This window comes from Salvelinus fontinalis, chromosome 4, assembly GCF_029448725.1.
Source record: "Salvelinus fontinalis isolate EN_2023a chromosome 4, ASM2944872v1, whole genome shotgun sequence".
Lineage (NCBI taxonomy): Eukaryota > Metazoa > Chordata > Actinopteri > Salmoniformes > Salmonidae > Salvelinus > Salvelinus fontinalis.
Window position 1 is genome coordinate 19,926,739 of NC_074668.1, and position 19,809 is coordinate 19,946,547.

Sequence of the window (19,809 nt, forward strand, 5' to 3'; positions counted from 1 at the left end):
TGAATGTCCCTTGTTGCTCAACTAGTTTTGGGATTTCTTTCAAGCTTTAATCACATTATTGTTCATGGAATAAACCTACTGTATTGTATAGTTGTTAGGGCTGACATGCAACGCATCATTGTGGTTTTTGTCAAAACAGCTTCTTTACGTTTAGTAAAAAGTGTTTAATCCTGTGAAAGGTTCTATCATTCATGTACCTTATCAGCTCTGAAAGATGTATTTAAAAATATTATACTTTGTACCTTACAAAAATAAGGAATATTTCACATGCAGGCACCAGAGACATTGTTTCTGTATTATTTCTAAAATTCTAAATGTTTGTATTACTGATGTATTCATTTTGTGGCAGTAACAGTAGCTCTCTCCTAGGTCAACAATGTAGACATTGAATTTTTATTACAAGTTTTATTATTCATTTTGACAGTGTATGTATCTGTATAAATTCACATACGGGATTTTATGTTGCATGATTTCATCAAAATTAAATGAGCTTTATTTAAATATAATCATGTTCACCACTCTAAAATACTAGACTCAATGTGTGTGGACATAATCGTAATTAATATTTCCAAAACACATTTTGGGTAAAAAAGAGATTAATTTGAACACATAAAAAAATACATGACAAATAACTCATGGAATAAAAAAAGGAAGGCACTTTTAATGCAGAAAATCTCTGCTCTGCCCTTTCTGGACAACAACATAATCATGGTTTTGGTTCACGACCCAGCTTTATTCATTGCTATGGCAGCCCTGGAAACACAGGAAACAGAAGGTTAAATCAACAACCACAATGATGCTTTGCATGTCAGACAAATGTTTTGATCTGCAACATCAGTGATGTGAGCATGACCATACATAATGCAGTAGGTCTAATTTACAGAACTTTACACCATAGTATAGAACATTGAGAATGGACATATGCTTAGTTAGTAGGGCAATGGGGTTAATATAATTACATTATATAAAGCATACTGTAAGTAATCAACTATTACTAAGTAACCAACTATATTGTAAGTAAACATTGTGTATTGTATTGGGACTAGGGCTGTCAAACAATTTAAAACAATTGAGTTAAAAATCACAGAATTTGCTGTGATTAATCACAATTAATCGCAAATTGAGAATTTGCTCAAATTGGAGCTGTAAATTAAGATTTTTTTTTTTATACAGATAGCATTACAAGAATATTAACGTCTTGATTTTGTCCAGCGTAACGGTTAGCAAAATCAAGTCAATTTATAATTTACATAATTTATATGTAAGGTCAGAATTGAAGTGAGCATAAGCTGATTAAATATTTTTGGGGAAAACTGTCTAATTACTAGGACATCTAAACACATTAATCTGCATTCCAGCCGTGTATCTGAAAAGCACATGTGCTAGCACTAGCCAAGCGAGCCTCCCTCTTTAGCTCAGAAGAGTTGGGAACAACTGAATGTATGCGTCTTAAAAGTAGTTCACATACAAACTTTATATGTCCATACTCAGAATCAAATATGCTTCTCAAAAATAACATGGTCGCTGTGGTAGAACGTTTACTTTGATTGACGATTTTCTGCTTTTAAGAGCGTGCCATCAGGTAGCCTGATTTCAGATGTGTACATGCAAACAGGATAATTAGGGAAATCTTTCTTCTTGCAAAGCATGTAAATGTTTGAATTGAATTATTATATTAATCTGACTATCCACATGAATCACATTATTGAGTGCATGTAACCATACTCAACGTCAACTTGTTTTGACATGGCATTGTTTTAGCTGTGTAGAGTAATGTATTTTGGTTGTTTTCAGAGGATTTTCAATGCTTTCCGACAATGCGATTAATCACGATACACTGACATTACAAAAAGTTAACTGATGAACTATGACAGCCCTAATTGGAACACAAATGAGAGCCAATGATTAGACATGTTAGTAGTTTCATTACCTCTGGTCTGACCTCTGTGTTGTATTTCTCAGGGCTGGCTGCACTCATTGTTGTTGTGAAAACAGTAATTCTGAGAAACAAGGAACACATTTTTAATATAAGACACACCCATCTACCCACAGAAAGTTATATGAAACATACAAATCACAGTTAGTGCATGTATAGGTAAGATGGAAACCTACTTAAATACCAGTGTGACATGAAAAGCTTCAAAACGGGGACAATTCTACTCAGATCTTCAGTGACAATATACTACAGACATTTTTTCAGACAGTTTCATAACAGAGGCCTATTAACTTTATTGCTGTGGTAAGGCAAAGGGAAGTGAAAGCAACGTTAGTTGCACAAGAACCCTCCCTCCTGCTGCTCACACACTGAGTGATTCACATTGGGGAATGCCAGAGAGAAATGAGGACAAAATAAACAAACTTCTTCCTTACCTGTTACATACTGGGTTCATTGACAGAACCTGGGAGACAAAATTACTGATTTAAGATGCTTAAACCATTTATTTAAAAAAAATAGTTATACAGTGCATTCAGGCACCTTTTTTTCTTAAAAAATCCCCTACAGAAATACCTTATTTACATAATTATTCAGACCCTTTGCTATGAGACTCAAAATAGTCCACCTGTGGTAAATTCAATTGAATGGACATGATTTGGAAAGGTACACACCTGTCTATATAAAAAGGTCCCATAGTTGACAGTACGTCAGATGAAAAACAACAAGCTATGAGGTCGAAGGAATTGTCAGTAGAGCTCCGAGACAGAATTGTGTCGAGGCAGAGATCTAGGGAAGGGTACCAAAAAAATGTCTGCAGCATTAAAGGTCCCCAAGAACACAGTGGCCTCCATCCTTCTTAAATGGAAGAAGTTTGGAACCACCAAGACTTCCTAGAGCTGGCCGCCCGGCCAAACTGAGCAATCAGGGGAGAAGGGCCTTGGTCAGGGAAGTGACCAAGAACCCGAATGTCACTCTGACAAAGCTGCAGAGTTCCTCTGCGGAGATGGGAGAACCTTCCAGAAGGACAACCATCTCTGCAGCACTCCACCAATCAGAGATCCTTGATGAAAACCCGCTCCAGAGTGCTCAGGACCTCAGACTGGGGCCAAGGTTCACCTTCCAACAGGACAACAACCCTAAGCACACAGCCAACCAGTCTCTGAATGTCCTTGAGTGGCCCAGCCAGAGCCCGGACTTGAACCCGATCTAACATCTCTGGAGAGACCTGAAAATAGCTGTGCAGTGACACTCCCCATACAACCAGACAGGGCTTGAGAGGATCTGCAGAGAATGGGAGAAACTCCCCAAATACAGGTGTGCCAAGCTTGTAGCGTCATACCCAAGAAGACTTGAGGCTGTAATCGCTGCCAAAGGTGCTTCAACAAAGTACTGAGTAAAGGTTCTGAATACTTATGTAAACGTGATATTTCAGTTTTTATATATAACACATTTGCAAACATTTAAAAAAAAAAAACAGTTTTGGCTTTGTCATTATTATTCCACAAAATGTGGAATTCAAGGGGTCTGAATACTTTCCGAATGCACTGTATTTCTGAATTTGCTATTAGGATAACTTGTAGTCAAATATAGTCAATGATACAGTATAACATTGTAAAATGTAATACTATCAAAACAAATATTCACCAATACATACAGCCATCTACTTGCCTTATACATTGTATCCATATTGATATTATCTTGACCAGTTGCATTTAATGCTTTGTTGGCTGCATCTCTGGAAGAAAGATACATAAGCCATCCATTCACATGAAATCAATTAAAATGTAATTATGGAGTCATGTAAAGTGAGCATTATGCTTACCTGCGATGATCCTTTGCAGGAGGCGGCAGCCAGTGATCGAAGTTGGTCTCTACTCTGAACCACCTATAGTAGGAAAGGATACTACACTTCATTTACACATTCAAGAGTAAACACCACGATATGTTTTGGCATCTTATTTTAAAAGCCCAATATCTGCTGATAGTATTATAATACATTACATTTGTTTATTCTTGTATAATGAAAAGCGAAGTATCTAAAAGTGCATAAAATAAAAGTTAATAGAAAGAAAAAAAGAAAATATACATATATACGTATATAACCATATGATAAAAGCAACAAAGTCTAGGAGGAAGGGTAGACCAGCTGATAAAGAGGAGTCTTAAGGCCTGCTTGAAAAGCCCCAACAGTCTGAACAGCCCTGAGATTGTCAGGATGGAGTTCCAAAGACATGGTGCGTGGGAGGAAAAGGCACGGTCCCCAATGGTTCTGCTCTGGGTTCTGGGTGCCCTGGGCCGATTCCATTAAGGGCTTTGTAGACCAGGAGGAGAATTTTAAAGTAAATTCTTTGAAGAAGACAGGTAGTCAATGGAGGTCAGCAGGGATGGGGGTGATGTGAGCAGACTTTTTTGTTTGTGTCAGAAACCTTGCAGCACTGAATGAGCTGTAATTTATGAATTGAGTTTGCAGGCAGGTCCCCCAAGTACTGCATTCCCATAATCAATTCTGGAGAAAACGAATGCATGGATAAGCTTTTCTGTGTCAGAAGTGGTGAGAGAGGGTCTTAGGGAGATGTTCTTCAGGTGAAAGAATGACGTTTTACAGTCTAATGTGGGAATTAAAGAAGAGAGCATGGTTGAATATCAAATCCAGGTAGGTGATGACTGAGGAGAGAGGGGGAATGATGTGGCCTTCTATGGCAGGGCGGATGCTGCAGGATTTGGTGATCTGCTGGGGGTTGCTTATCAGCATTGCATCGGTCTTGGTGCTGTTGAGTTGGAGGAAGTTGTTCTGCAAGGTTGACAAAGCAGATGTGTCAGGCTTGGTTTTAATGTACACCTCTGTGTCATCTGCGTAGCAGTGGAATCGGACACTGTACTGTCTGAAGATCTGACCAAGTGGGAGCATGTAGAGCAGGAAGAAAATGAGTCCTAGCATCGACCCTTGTGGGACACCGCAAGTTATGGTGGACATCGAGGATGACGTACTGCTTGTGGTTAGAGGTGAACCAGTTTAGGGCAGTCCCACATATGGCAGTGTTCACTGTGAGGCACTGCAGTAGAATGATGTGATCTACTGTTTCAAAAGCAGCACTGAGATCCAGAAGAATCAAGATGGTGGGGGATACTGCATCTGCTGCAATGAGCAGGTCATTAACAGCATTCACCAGGGCTGTCTCAGTACTGTGCATGGATCTGAAACTGGTCTGGAGCACCTCATGAAGCTTGTTAGTGCTAAAGTGTGAGTGAAGTTGAGTTGCCAACATCTTCTCCAGGACTTTCTTAAATTTTAAGCTCAGACAAAACAGAGATGCTAGTTCTAAGTCCAAAGAAACAAAGAGATCTTCTGTTGGATCTGACAATTAATTTTGATGATTGTACAGTCGTCTCAAATTAAACTGTGAAGGACCTAGGCGGTACTCTGGACCCTAATCTCTCTTTTGACGAACATATCAAGACTATTTCAAGGACAGCTTTTTCCATCTACATAACATTGCAAAAATCTGAAACTTTCTGTCCAAAAATGTTGCAGAAAAATGTATCCATGCTTTTGTCACTTCTAGATTAGACTACTACAATTCTCTACTTTCCGGCTACCTGGATAAAGCACTAAATAAAGTTCAGTTCGTGCTAAACATGGCTACTAGAATCTTGACTAGAACCACAAAATTGTATCATATTACTCCAGTGCTAGCCTCTCTACACTGGCTTCCTGTTAAGGCTTGGGGTGATTTCAAGGTTTTACTTTGAACCTACAAAGCATTACATGGGCTTGCTCCTACCCATCTTTCCGATTTGGTCCTGCCGTACATACCTACACGTACTCTACGGTCACAAGATGCAGGCCTCCTTGTCCCTAGAATTTCAAAGCAAACAGCTGGAGGCAGGGCTTTCTCCTATAGAGCTCCATTTTTATGGAATGGTCTGCCTATCCATGTGAGAGACGCAGACTCTGTCTTGACCATTAAGTCTCTATTGAAGACTCATCTCTTCAGTAGGTCCTATGATTGAGTGTAGTCTGGCCCAGGGGTGTGAAGGTGAACGGAAAGGCACTGGAGCGACGAATCGCCCTTGCTGTCTGCCTGGCCCGTTCCCCTCTCTCCACTGGGATTCTCTGCTTCTAACCCTATTACGGGGGCTGAGTCACTGGCTTACTGGTGTGCTTCCATGCCGTCCCTAGGAGGGGTGCGTCACTTGAGTGGGTTGAGTCAATGACGTGATCTTCCTGTCCAGGTTGGCGCCCCCCTCGGCTTAGTGCTGTGGGGGAGATCTTTGTGGGCTATACTCGGCCTTGTCTCAGGGTAGTAAGTTGGTGGTTTGAAGATATCCCTCTAGTGGTGTGGGGGCTGTGCTTTGGCAAAGTGGTTGGGGTTATATCCTGCCTGGTTGGCCATGTCCGGGGGTATCGTCGGATGGGGCCACAGTGTCTCCCGACCCCTCCTGTCTCAGCCTCCAGTATTTATGCTGCAATACTTTGTGTGTCAGGGGTCTAGGGTCAGTCTGTATATCTGGAGTATTTCTCCTGTCTTATCCCGTGTCCTGTGTGAATTTAAGTATGCTCCCTCTAATTCTCTCACTCTCGGAGGACCTGAGCCCTAGGACCAATCCTCAGGACTACCTGACCTGATGACTCCTTGCTGTCCCCAGTCCACCTGGCTGTGCTGCTGCTTCAGTTTCAACTGTTCTGCCTGCGGCTATGGAACCCTGACCTGTTCACCGGACGTGCTACCTTGTCCCGGACCTGCTATCTCTAACTCTGAATGATCGGGTATGAAAAGCCAACTGACATTTACTCCTGAGGTGCTGACCTATTGCACCCTCTACAACCACTGTGATTATTATTATTATTAGACCCTGCTGGTCATCTATGAACGTTTGAACTTCTTAGCCATGTACTGTTATAATCTCCACCCGGCACAGCCAGAAGAGGACTGGCCACTCCTCAGAGCCTGGTTCCTCTCTAGGTTCCGGCCTTTCTAGGGAGTTTTTCCTAGCTACCGTACTTCTACATCTGCATTGCTTGCTGTTTGGGGTTTTATGATGGATTTCTGTATAGCACTTTGTGACATCGGCTGATGTAAAAAGGGCTTTATAAATACATTTGATTGATTGACTTAAGATAAAAATGGGAGGTTGGAAATATGGGTTAGACTCAATGATAACAGTTAGCATAACTCGGCTTTATAAATCTGAGCAGCTCTTAAAACAAACTAATACAATTTGTGTTATGGAAGAGACCCCTCATTTCCTACCCTCCATTTAAGGGTTCCAGAGGCCAGATATCAGCTGGGCCCTTCCTGTCCCTGGTGACCACCACTCCTTCCCCAGGCTTTACTCCGGCAACGATGTAGTACACGCTTGTGATGATTGGGATCTTGGACAGCCGCATCACAGCATCCTGAAAGTCTGCTGCTTCCTCCAACGTCTGAAGAAAAACAAGAAAGGACAAGCCACAATAGTAGGTTAATAGACAAGCCATAATAGTAATTTGTGGTTAGCAAAGTGTTCATTTTTGTGGATGTTGATGGTTAAACTTCCTGACTTACCTCTCTCACCAGCCAGCTGACTGGAGATCTTTTCAGCAAGAAAGCAGAGACCCAGTTCTTCCACCAATTCCACCAGTGGTCGTCACCTGATGATAACACACTGCCTTAAATGACTGACTCACACCTTTATGGATATGTCCTGGACAATAAGATAAAGTGAACCCTTACCACGCTGGTCACCAGAAACTGTGAATTTATTTGGACTCTGTCCGGTCCACAGCCCGACATAGCCAGCAAAAGTCGTACCACGATAAGCCACCTGGAAAGGTTGAGTAATTAGGAGGTGATTTTACTTGACCCTTTTTCAGCCTAACATCACACTCCAGATTTACTTCACAGTGCCCAAACTAAGCTCTCTAGCATTATCGGCTGATTGACACCGTGGCCTTGCAAAAGTGAAACTGCAGATGTAAAGGTTGAGCTGTGTAACCATGTGTAACATACCGTGCCATTTTTGAGAAAGAGAACATTGATGGTGAGATTCCGGAGTATATCATGTGGGTAATCAAGGTTCCTGCCATGATACAAACGTCCACTTGTGTCCTGAGCTACAATACTAGTGCAAAACCTACGGATCCAATAGGAGCGTGTTAAGTCATGAAAAGTGTGGGGGGGGTTCTTACAACACATACTTTCATTCTTCTTCTTTGTGCTTCTGACAACAAGAAGCTGTGACTACATTCTTGTTTCAACTGGTTGAATGACATTTGTATCAGTAGACCTACATGTAAAGCAGATCAAGTCATACATACGCTGATATTTCATAGGCAAAGTTGAGAAGGATGATATCGGAAAGGTTCCCTCGAAAATATGAGGACATTCCTCTGATCTCCCCTGCGTATGGAGGAGGTACATACTTCTCCAAGGCCTCCACAATCGGAGTTACCGCATGATGCACCCATTTTGGAATAGTGGCACTGCAACAAAAAAAAGATTAAAACGTTTTAGATGTTAATATTAATCAACACCATGGTCAAGCTTAGGCTACTCACATTGTGTCGGTCAACATACTGTATGCCTGCAGATATTCATACATAATTAAACTGCAAACACAGATTTCATGCAAACAACATATCATGGCATATTTTCTCATATTTGACATATTGAATGGTAAATGAAAATAAATGGTTAAGTCTGATCAATGTCCATATACTGAAGTAGACGTAAAACTTCTGCAATTCAGGTTTAGGCTACATAATCAACAGTCCTGTCCATCATGTGACTTTAAAGCAAAAATCTATATTTTACAGTTTGAGACAAACATTATTAAACCAACTTTTGGAGGCAACTAGAACTTCTGTAAATAGGCATTCCGCCTTAAGCACTTACTCAATCACTTCAGCAGCTGCTTTCACCAGGTAGTCGACATCAAAAACTTTTGATAGAGACGCCCATCGCACTTCTGGGGGATCATCCAAGCTGACGTTGACCACAGCTGGAGCGAAGTCTGACTCACATGAAACGACCAGACCGAGCAGGAGCAATGTTGACAACATCGTGCCCTTTTCGCGGATATGGCAGTAGCCTAGGAACTTGTGTGTTCCAATTAAAATGGTCGCAACTTTACAGCAACATCGTTGCAACTTCTCCATAACTTCCTTTGTTTCTCTTTTGGGGTAGCGCCTGTGAGCATGGTTAAAGGGGCAATCTGCGATTGTAACATACATTTTTGGACATTTCAAATAATGATATATAGCAATTGATTCTTGTAGAATATATCTTACAAATGGTTCATGGGCTTAGTTAAACTGTGTAACCCCATCAGAATCCAACATATACACTTGTTTTACTCCTTTGTTTGTAAACAAACTCTGTATAGCTTCAAAACATGGTTAAAACTTTTAATGATCTCATGGATGGTCAGTTCTTTAATCAATAGCTCTGTCTTTGAATTCACGGTTACATTTCTCCAGCCTCAGCCGTTTGCCAAATCTGTGGCGGGTTAACCTTTGTTGTTGTTTAAACTGCAGATTGCCGCTTCAAGGTGAGAGTAGATCGTCTGACAACTGCAGCAGATATGCGGATCCCAAGCCTGGTCTGCGTACAGTACGTGTTTACGTTCTGGAACGTTCAATTCAACGGAAACGATGCTATACTACACAACCAGTTGAGGAACGATGTTAGCATGGCCACTGCCTTTTAAATACGTCACTCATTGCTTAAAGCCACACCCACCAAACCGGAGAAAACGTAGTTCGAAGTCTGTTCAAGAACATACAATAACGTTTGAGGGTAACGTGTCGTTCAGTACAAACCGTTCTTCAACGTAGCAAACGTTCAAGCGAACTGAACGCACATCCGGTCTCAGAGCAAAAAAGTTTCATTATAAGTTTCTCATAAAAATGTCTTTTTCGTTAAGCCTACAGCAAAACAATGCTTCATAATAAATAAATAATTGTGACTGTGATTAGAAAAAGTAACATTGACTATATCGTGATGTGCTCAATCAAAAGACGAAACAATGTGAAACATTGCAGATCTTGAACGCATCCAAGTCACAAGCAAGAGTTTTTCTTTTTCCCAACGCAGTTGAGCCAAAACCACGCCCCGTTATCCAGAGAGGCGTTCTACTACGCTCCCATTGGCTAGCTAGCGTTGTCTCACTCACATGCGATCAGCGCAGAGACAGTGGCCTTCCAAGGTAAGGAAACTGGAAAGTGTAAATTAACAATTAGTTGCCAACCGTAATGCAGGCCTATTATTATCATGTTTGGTAACATTTTCCCATGTATTTATTTTAAGAGTTTCAATGAGTTGTAAAAATGTCTCAGAACTCTGCTGAATTCCCTCAATTGAAGGTCAGTTAAGTTTAGCTAGGCTACTTAACGTTACTAGCTCGGTATTTTAATTAGGTATATTGTCATGAGTAGTCTATCAGGTAAAAGCATATACTTATTATTCATAATTTCTCAAATATTTATTAGCTAATAATTCAGTCGAATACGCTATGCTACAGCCATTGAATCTGTCTTTGAGCGTTAAGGGACGTTAATGGCTGGCTCTGTCCACAACATTATGTTATTTTATTTTTCAATCTTGAAATACAAGGGCAAACGTTATTAATAAGTGACTGAAATTTCGCGCTACGTGAGATTCACTTCCGGACTTGGAGAGCGCTCAAAGCGTTGTAGAACGCTCCTCTGAATAATGGGGCGTGGTTTGGCTTAACTGAGTTGGGGAAAACAATTACACAACACAACTTGGTTGTATGATGCCCTTTAATACATAAGCTTTTACATTACTGTCGGAGCAAACTGATTTTTTGATCGCATTTGTGAGTCAATTACCCTACATGGTTAGCCATGTTGCTATGCATGAACCATTCGGAGTATTGTAGATTGTCCAGGTATAGCCTAACAGTTTACAAAACTTGTGTAATTTGGTCATCAGCAAGGGATAGGACATGGGAAATTCAATCAAGTTTGATGCAAAACTTGAGTTATGAAATGAAACATGTCATCTGTATATAAGATTATTCCTATGCAGTGTAGCCAGAGTCTGTAGGTTCTTTTCAGTGCATGTGGTGCCTATCAGATAAAATAAAATACATCTTCTGGCATTTTCTAATTTCTTGGTTTGATTTTCATAATGCTGCCTTTTATATTCCTTGCGTTAGTTTACTGTCCATTATCATTTCACAGTTGCAGAAATAATCATTTTCAGATGGATACAACACAGACAGTGTGATCAGACCTTGTGCCACACAGTCAAATTTCCCCCTAGATTAATCCTGGTTTAATTCTGTCTACTGAAGGCCCTCACTTAATGAACAATCAATTCATGTTTTCTCAGTATTGCCCTTTGAATTTCATTAGTTCATAATCCAAATCCAAGTTCACTTTTCAGATAACAAATCGGGGGTTTTCCTCACTGAAAATGTATCATATTTCATTATGATCAGCTTTGTTATGGCTCTCTATATGGCTGTTTGTTATGCCCATTATGAAAAGAGATGCAGTTGGCTGTGGTGACATTGGGGTGGGTTGGTTTGTTAGTGGAATAATGAAGGGGTACACACTGCTATCTACTGTGTAAATAGACCTCTTGTAAATGTCCATTCAATGCACACAGGTCATGTCCTTTTTTGGCCTTTCTAGTATGTGTCTGAAACATTTATAATTGAACCATCCAATTAACACGTTATGAATCAAAATCCTAAAGGCTATTTTGGGCTAAACGTGCCAAACTATGAAAATGTATGCACTCACTACTGTTAAGTTGCTCTGGATAAGATACATTTTAAGTTGATTATGTTTCAAGCAGTTATGAAAATGTGGGTGTTGCTACACAGTCTATTCACGTGATAAGTTGTGCTACGCCCACTGCACACCCTTGCTTTAAACTTGTACTGTTGTAAATGTGAGTTCATGATTTTGTAACTTATCATCGTCGGGATTTCTGTTTACAGAAAAGTATCTGTCTATGGTTTGATTGACCCTCTGACTGTGAATGATTATATTTCATACATTATATTTATTTTATTTTAGAGTGTATTTCCGAGTGTCAAGATGAAGATAGCCGTGCTTGGAGCCACTGGACAGACGGGACAGTATCTGGTGAACCAAGCTCTTCAGCAGGGACACGCTGTCACTGCCATTGTCAGGAACCCAGGGAAATTGACAGTGCAACATGAGAAATTAAAGGTAAATAATGTAATATCTTGTCTGAGCACCAATTGTATGTCTTTTTACATTTCCTCTGTAAGGTACGCAGCAGCAATGTTTTTTATGTAGGCTTTATGAAGTGTGAACCTTACACCAGGCCTGAGATAGCAGTTTTATGGTATAGGCTATTTTCTCTGTTCTGTCAGGTGGTTGAGGGCAATATCTTCTCAGAAGACAGCCTTAAACTTCACTTCCAAGGACAAGATGCAGTTATATCCTGCCTGGGGTTCCCTGCATCCTTTCTCTCCGGAGTCACTGGATACACCTTGTCTATGAGGGCTGCAGTAAGTGCCATGAGAGAGGCCAAAGTGAACCGCATTATCACCATGACTTCATGGTACACTGACCGTAAGTAAAGTAAAATATGACTGATTACATTTGAGAACAACTTGAGAATGTGTTCTCAGTCAACTTACCTGGTAACTTACTTACTTAGGCCTCAATCCACCAAGGGATGAATAGAGCCTCTCTAACCTGGTAAAATAAGGGTTAAATAAACAATGCCATGACTGTATTTTGTCAGTGATCATGTTGCCTTTTTAATGTCCAAAGTCAGTTGCGTGTTTTTATCATTGTGAAACAGTATTCCCTTATCTTCTTCTCATTTTCATCCCCATAGCTAACTCTGGCACACAGTCATCTTACCTCATCCGCTTCCTGCTGCTGCCAATGATCCGAAGTGTCCTTAGCAATATGTTTGAGATGGAGCACTTTCTGAAGAAGACACAGGATGTTAACTGGACAGTTGTCAGGCCGCCGGGTCTCAAGAATTTACCTGCCACAGGTAAGACAGACGAATAGGGTCTAGTTTAGATACACTATATATATATATATATATATATATATATATATATATATATATATACAAATGTATGTGGACAACCCTTCAAATTATTCGATTTGGCTATTTCAGCCACACCCGTTGCTGACAGGTGTATAAAATCGAGCACACAGCCATGCAATCTCCATAGACAAACATTGGCAGTAGAATAGCCTTACTGAAGAGCTCAGTGACTTTCAACGTGGCACCGTCATAGCATGCCACCTTTCCAACAAGTCAGTTTGTCAAATTTCTGCCTTGCTAAAGCTGCACCGGTCAACTGTAAGTGCTGTCATTGTGAAGTGGAAAATTCTAGGAGCAACAACAGCTCAGCTGCGAACTTGTTTGCCACACAAGCTCACAGAACGGGACCGCCGAGTGCTGAAGCACATAGCGTGTAAAAAATCATCTGTCCTCGGTTGCAACACTCACTACCGAGTTCCAAATTGCCTTTGGAAGCGACGTCAGCACAAAAACTGTTCGTCGGGAGCTTCATGAAATGTGTTTCCATAGCCAAGCAGCCACACACAAGCCTAAGATCACCATGTGCAATGCCAAGCATTGGAAGGAGTGGTGTAAAGCTTCTCTGGAGTGATGAATCATGTTTCACCGTGTGGCAGTCCGATGGCGAATCTGGGTTTGGCGGATGCCAGGAGAACGTTACCTGCCCCAATGCATAGTGCCAACTGTAAAGTTTGGTGGAGGAGGAATAATGGTCTGGGGCTGTTTTCCATGGTTCGGGCTAGGCCCCTTAGTTCCAGTGAAGGGAAATCTTAATGCTACAGCATACAATAGAATTCTAGATGATTCTGTGCTTCCAACTTTGTGGCAACAGTTTGGGGAAGGCCCTTTCCTGTTTCAGCATGACATTGCCCCCATGCACAAAGCGAAGTCCATACAAAAATGGTTTGTCGAGATCAGTGTGCAAAAACTTGACTGGCTTGCACAGAGCCCTGACCTCAACTCCATCGAACACCTTTAGGATGAATTGGAATGCAGACTGTGAGCCAGACCTAATTGCCCTACATCAGTGCCCGACCTCACTAATGTTCTTGTGGCTGAATGGAAGCAAGTCCCTACAGCAATGTTCCAACATCTAGTGGAAAGCCTTCCCAGAAGAGTGGAGGCTGTTATAGCAGCAACTCCATATTAATGCCCATGATTTTGGAATAAGATGTTCGATGAGCAGGTGTCCACATACACCTGCTCACAATGTAGTGTATACTGTATTCTGGAGCTGGGTTTAAGGCCAAGTGCAGTCAAAAACATGATTTTTCTGTGTTTTATATTTCCACACAATGAGGTTGGAATAATACTGTGAAATTGTGAAAATGATCATAATGCCCTTTCAGTATAAGAGCTGTTTGAAAAGACTGTTGTGGTGGGATGGAGTTTTGGCCTGCCATGTGATATCAGTAGGTAATAAATTAGTAAAATGAGTCAATTGAGTTTTGGCCTGCCTGGTGACTTCAGTAGGCAGTAAATTATTAAATAGACCAATAAGAAAGAGAGTTCCAAACCTCTTTGCCAATATCAGCTAGTTTTCTGTTTTCCCCTCACCACTCAGAACACTCTGATAGTCCCAGCAAAATTCTTGCTTGAGAAATTGCTCTTTTTGACCATTTTAATTGAAAATAATCACAGTAAGGTGCTTAATTGTTACCAAGAAATTATTTGATATTGAGATGAAAACTGTTGCATTGCACCTTTAAAAGATTGTTCTAAAAGACTCCAACATTTTCCTTGTTACAGGATTAATTTTGTCATACAGTATGCATGTTTCTAATATATTGACTTACAGTCATCACGTAAGTCATCACGTAAGACTGAACCACTTTCAGGTTCAGCAGTAACCCTCCCTGGCTAGCTTTTTACACTCGTACCCATATACAGGTTGAAAATGGCATTTGTACACTGATAAGATGATACTCTTGTTTATCCTGTACGTGCTGCCCCTCGGGCGCTTCATCAGCTGGCATGGAATCTCATTCCACTGCTATCCTGATGACACTCAGCTGCATATAAAAACTGTTCCAAGTCCCTCTGATGCATGTGCCCATCTGAACACCTGCCTTGAGGAGATAAAGGCATGGCCGATGCAAAACATCCTTCAACTGAACAGCAGCAAAACTGAGGCCCTACCTGTTGGCACCCCCTACCAGGTCCAGCACTCACCAATAACAGACCTCACCATTGTAGGACAGAACATCACTCTCTCCCCCTCAGTTTCCAATCTGGATGTAAAGCTTAATAGCTCCCTGAACTTTGACAGCCACATCAAACAACTGTGTAAATCGTCATTCTATCACCTCAAGAACTTTGCCAAACTCTGTCCCACCCTCACTCAGTCTGATGCAGAGAAGCTCGTCCATGCCTATATTTCCTCAAGGCTGGACTACTGCAACACACTCTTCATCGGGATCCCAGGCAGTAGTCTCCAGAAGCTCCAATACGTCCTGAACAGCGCTGCCAGGATCCTGATGAGAGTGCGCAAACACCATCACATCACCCCCATCCTAGCATCTCTGCACTAGCTCCCTGTCTCATTCTGGATTGTATTCAAAACACTCCTGCTGACTTTCCAGTGTATTCACGAAAACTGCTCTCCCTCCATAACCCCTATCAAGCGATAGCTGAGCTGTGCTCTTTAGGGGATCGGGCATTCAGCTCGACTGCCCCCAGCCTCTGGAATGCCCTCCCTGACCACCTGAAGGCACCAGACTCTGGGCTCATTTAAAACAGGACTAAAGACCTTTCTCTTTAGGAAGGCTTTCTGTTGATAGCTGTTCTCCTTGGACAGTTGCCCTGTCTAGTTATGTCCATTATTATTACATTTTTTTACTATTTGTTTTTTATCTTTTATTTTTTGCACTTTGAGACTATTCTATATAATGAAAAGCACTTTACAAAATACATGATTATTATTATTATAAGCACCTAAATTGGAATGCAGTTGCTATGCTGTACATGATGTCAGAGCTGAAGGTCTATGCTTCACAGCGCAGTATTGGTTTTGCCTGACAGCGGTTCGGAACTTGAGCACTGTACACGGCAGAAGTTGCCCCCATCCCTTTTGCTAATGTTTTGTTTTCTGAGTGAAGGAAAATAAATAAAGAGGACTCAATGTATTTTTGAAAAATGAGACATTGAAGATTATAATAAATACCGCTTTGATGTCATAAAAGCAAGCCAATGTGTCAACGTTTATGAGCACTATGCTTGATGTACAGTTACAAGATGACATGGCGTATTACCCTGAATTGTTCTGAACAGAAGGAGCCTATGTTTGTTGTATTGTGAAGAAATTTGTCAGGGAACACGCATCTGAATGCAGTTGTGACTCTATCCTATGCTGACCAAAATTACCATCTGCTCCTCTGAATTGCCTCGTGAAAGCCTACTACTGTAAGATCGTATTTTGTAACTTAGCTAGCCGTGTTGGCAATAGAACACACTTTCAAATGATGCCCACCTGACTCAGATTGCGATTTATAATGGACCGTTTCTGGAATGCGTAAACAACAAGAGTAATTGTGTGATGGCGGGATGCAGAGCTCTGTTCCAAACAAAACAATTACAAGTGTGCTTGAGTTCAAAATAGCATTTTATAGTTGAAGACTCTTATTTGTTAAAAAAGTACATTGAAATTACACAGGAACTGTGCACACTTTAGAGAGGTGTGTGGCCACTTGGAGACACCAGTTAGACCTCTCACTCAAACCCTTGTCATTGTTTAGTCTTATGTTGCACCTACCCCAAATTACCATGAACATTCTTATGTTACTGAATGTATCCAGAGTATTTTCAGATTTGGTTGATCAACAAATGCGGCACCAAGTCCAGTAAATGTAAAATGCCCATAAAATCAGCAACGTAATGTTTGGACTCGATGTCTGTCTTGTGTCAGATTAGCTGTTTGTCCTCATTTTAGGACAATGATTTTCCCATAGTCTCCAAACGTTTCCCTTTTGATTGCTACCATGGTTATGTATAAGCTTTCCATATTTCTTCTGTAAGAAACATTTCAATTTAGATCTATCCATATAGGCCAATTCCCACGAGTGTAAGGGTTTAACTTAGGGTCATAGTTCTGCTACTACCACAAGTCCCTGCACTTTTCTCAGAAGACTTAGTGAAATGGACCTCTTATCCAATCATAATGATGATGCAAACAAATGGGTCTCTATTTACTTAGTTCTTTTCACCAGGTAAAGAGTTCCTTACCCACGAGGGCTACTTTGTTCCTGACTCCAATGGCCTGCCTGTAGGAAGTGCTGTAGGAAGGGGTGATGTGGCTCGTTTCATGCTCTTCCTCCTCAACACCGATGTCTGGTTCAACAAAGCGGTTGCCATCACAACCAAAAATGAATGAAATGTTATCAATGTTCTGTTTGTTTCAGCCTTTAATTTTAATATTGTTTACCATCTTGTGCTATTTTCATTATTGTGAATATTTTATGAAATGTATTTCTGCTGGGTTGAGCAAAATGTGTCAATGTTTTTATTCCATTTATGATATGGAGTTTGTTACCCAATGAAGACAAGCTATATTTTTGTGGCTTGGCATGAAGCAAACATTTAAAATGGTAGAAAAAGTAATTGAAGGTCTAGGGACTCTTTGAAAAAGAAATTACATAATTTAAGTATTTTGCACAATTACAGTGCATTCAGGAAGTATTGAGACCCCTTGACTTTTTCCACATTTTGTTACGTTACAGCCTTATTCTAAAGTGGATTATATAGTTTTTCCCCTCTGCAATCTACACACAATACCCCATAATGCCAAATCAAAAACAGGTTTTTAGACGTTTTTGCAAATGTATAATTTTTTTCAACTTAAATATCACATTTACATAGGTATCCAGACCCTTTACTAAGTACTTTGTTAAGGCACCAATTACAGCCTCAAGTCTTCCGGGGTATGACTCTACAAGCTTGGCACACCTGTTTCTCCCATTCTTCTGTGCAGATCCTCTCAAGCTCTGTCAGGTTGGATGGGGAGTGTCACTGCACAGCTATTTTCAGGTCTCTCCAGAGATGTTCGATCGGGTTCAAGACCGGGCTCTGGCTGGGCCACTCAAGGACATTCCGAGACTTGTCCCGAAGCCAATCTTGTGTTGTCTTGGCTGTGTGCTTAGGGTCGTTGTCCTGTTGGAAGGTGAATTTTCGCCCAGTCTGAGGTCCTGAGCACTCTGGAGCGGGTCTTCATCAAGAACCTGTCTGTACTTTGCTCCGTTCATCTTTCCCTCGATCCTGACTAGTCTCCCAGTCCCTGCCGCTGAAAAACATCCCCATAGTATGATGCTGCCACCACCAGGCTTCACCATACGGGATGGTGCCAGGTTTCCTCCAGACGTGACACTAGGCATTCAGGCAAAATAATTCAATATTGGTTTCATCAGACCAGAGAATCTTGTTTCTCATGGTCTGAGAGTCTTTAGGTGTCTTTTGGCAAACTCCAAGTGGGCTGTCATGTGCCTTTTACTGAGGAGTGGCTTCCGTCTGGCCACTCTACCATAAAGTGCTGATTGGTGGAGTGCTGCAGAGATGGTTGTCCTTCTGGAAGTTCTCCCATCTCCATAGGGGAGCTCTGTCAGAGTGACCTTCGGGTTCTTGCTCACCTCCCTGACCAAGGCCCTTCTACCCCGATTGCTCAGTTTGGCCAGGCGGCCAGCTCTAGGAAGAGTCTTGGTGGTTCCAGACTTCTTCCATTTAAGAATGATTGAGGCCACTGTTCTTGGAAACCTTCAATGCTGCAGACATATTTTGGTACCCTTGCCTAGATCTGTGCCTCGACACAATCCTGTCTCGGAGTTCTACAGACAATTCCTTCGAACTCATGTCTTGGTTTTTGCTCTGACATGCACTTTCAACTGTGGGACCTTATATAGATAGGTGTATGCTTTTCCAAATCATGTCCAATTAATTGAATTTACCACAAGTGGACTCCAATCAACTGTAGAAACATCTCAAGGATGATCAATGGAAACAGGATGCACCTGAGCTCAATTTCAAGTCTCATAACAAAGGGTCTAAATACTTATATAAATAAGGTATGTTTTTTTATATTTAATAATTTAGCTAGAATTTCAAAAAAAATGTTTTTGCTTTGTCAAGGGGATTCTGTGTAGATTGATGAGGGGAAAAATGTATTTTATCAATTTTACAATAAAGCTGTCTGGGGTCGCAATACTTTCCCGAATGCTCTGTATGTTCATGGTAAATCTGCACTGTGAAGGTGTTGTCAAAAATTATTGTTACCACATGGGGGCATTACCGTATCATAAACTGTCATCATTACCGTGAGGATACAACTTTTTGGACTCACTTGATATGGTGTAAAATAGCATATTTTCCATTTTGTAGTTGTTCATCATTAATGCTAGTCAGATATTATTGATTAATTGAATACTGTAATACGTTAACACATTTTGAACATAATTAACAAATGTTTGCCCAGGTAGGTCAGCATTCTGCGTGTAGGTGTGTAATTGACCAAAGGTTCCGGGTGCAGGTGTGAATATCGGTCAGTAAGGAGCTCACTGTTCTGTCAAAGGATCATTTGATTGACCCATTACATAAAATCATAAATTGTTGGGGAGATTTGGCTTATATTCAACCTCAGAGAGAAGTCAGTTGCCTATCTTGCTGTAAGCCCCTATGGGATTTAACTTTGTGCAATCAGTATGCAGCCATCAGCAACTTTTCCCCACTAATAAATTGTGAAATGACTTTGACCTGTCTTTGATTGACCAATTTGTCTGTTGAAATTCTGTTTGACAATTGGCCAAATTCTCTTTGTCCTGCAGTAGCCTTGAAGCCCTGTAAACTAGAAGGACACTG

At 41.0% G+C, this 19,809-nt stretch overlaps 2 protein-coding genes across 4 annotated transcripts; one reads left to right on the plus strand and one right to left on the minus strand.

Moving 5' to 3' along the window:
- Positions 1-365: 365 nt before the first annotated feature.
- LOC129853271 (N-acylethanolamine-hydrolyzing acid amidase-like) lies at positions 366-9,637 on the minus strand. Of its 2 annotated transcripts, none has more exons than XM_055919144.1 (11): positions 8,812-9,637; positions 8,340-8,399; positions 7,927-8,050; positions 7,651-7,741; positions 7,483-7,568; positions 7,189-7,361; positions 3,759-3,821; positions 3,605-3,671; positions 2,371-2,399; positions 1,931-2,000; positions 366-753 (listed from the first exon to the last, which is right to left on the minus strand). In XM_055919144.1, the coding sequence occupies exons 1-11, from the start codon at positions 9,147-9,149 to the stop codon at positions 733-735; spliced, it is 1,122 nt and encodes a 373-aa protein (XP_055775119.1). In that variant the 5' UTR covers positions 9,150-9,637; the 3' UTR covers positions 366-732. The 2 variants fall into 2 exon arrangements, with proteins under 2 accessions (XP_055775119.1, XP_055775118.1); XM_055919143.1 differs by having other exon boundaries at positions 8,235-8,399; positions 8,812-9,630.
- Positions 9,638-10,016: 379 nt separating this feature from the next.
- LOC129853272 (flavin reductase (NADPH)-like) lies at positions 10,017-19,703 on the plus strand. 2 transcript variants are annotated; one of them, XM_055919146.1, is made up of 5 exons: positions 10,017-10,123; positions 11,970-12,125; positions 12,293-12,494; positions 12,766-12,930; positions 17,175-19,703. In XM_055919146.1, exons 1-5 carry the CDS (start codon positions 10,091-10,093, stop codon positions 17,336-17,338), a joined length of 720 nt encoding a protein of 239 aa, XP_055775121.1. In that variant the 5' UTR covers positions 10,017-10,090; the 3' UTR covers positions 17,339-19,703. The 2 variants fall into 2 exon arrangements, with proteins under 2 accessions (XP_055775121.1, XP_055775120.1); XM_055919145.1 differs by lacking the exon at positions 10,017-10,123 and adding an exon at positions 10,171-10,280.
- Positions 19,704-19,809: the final 106 nt, after the last annotated feature.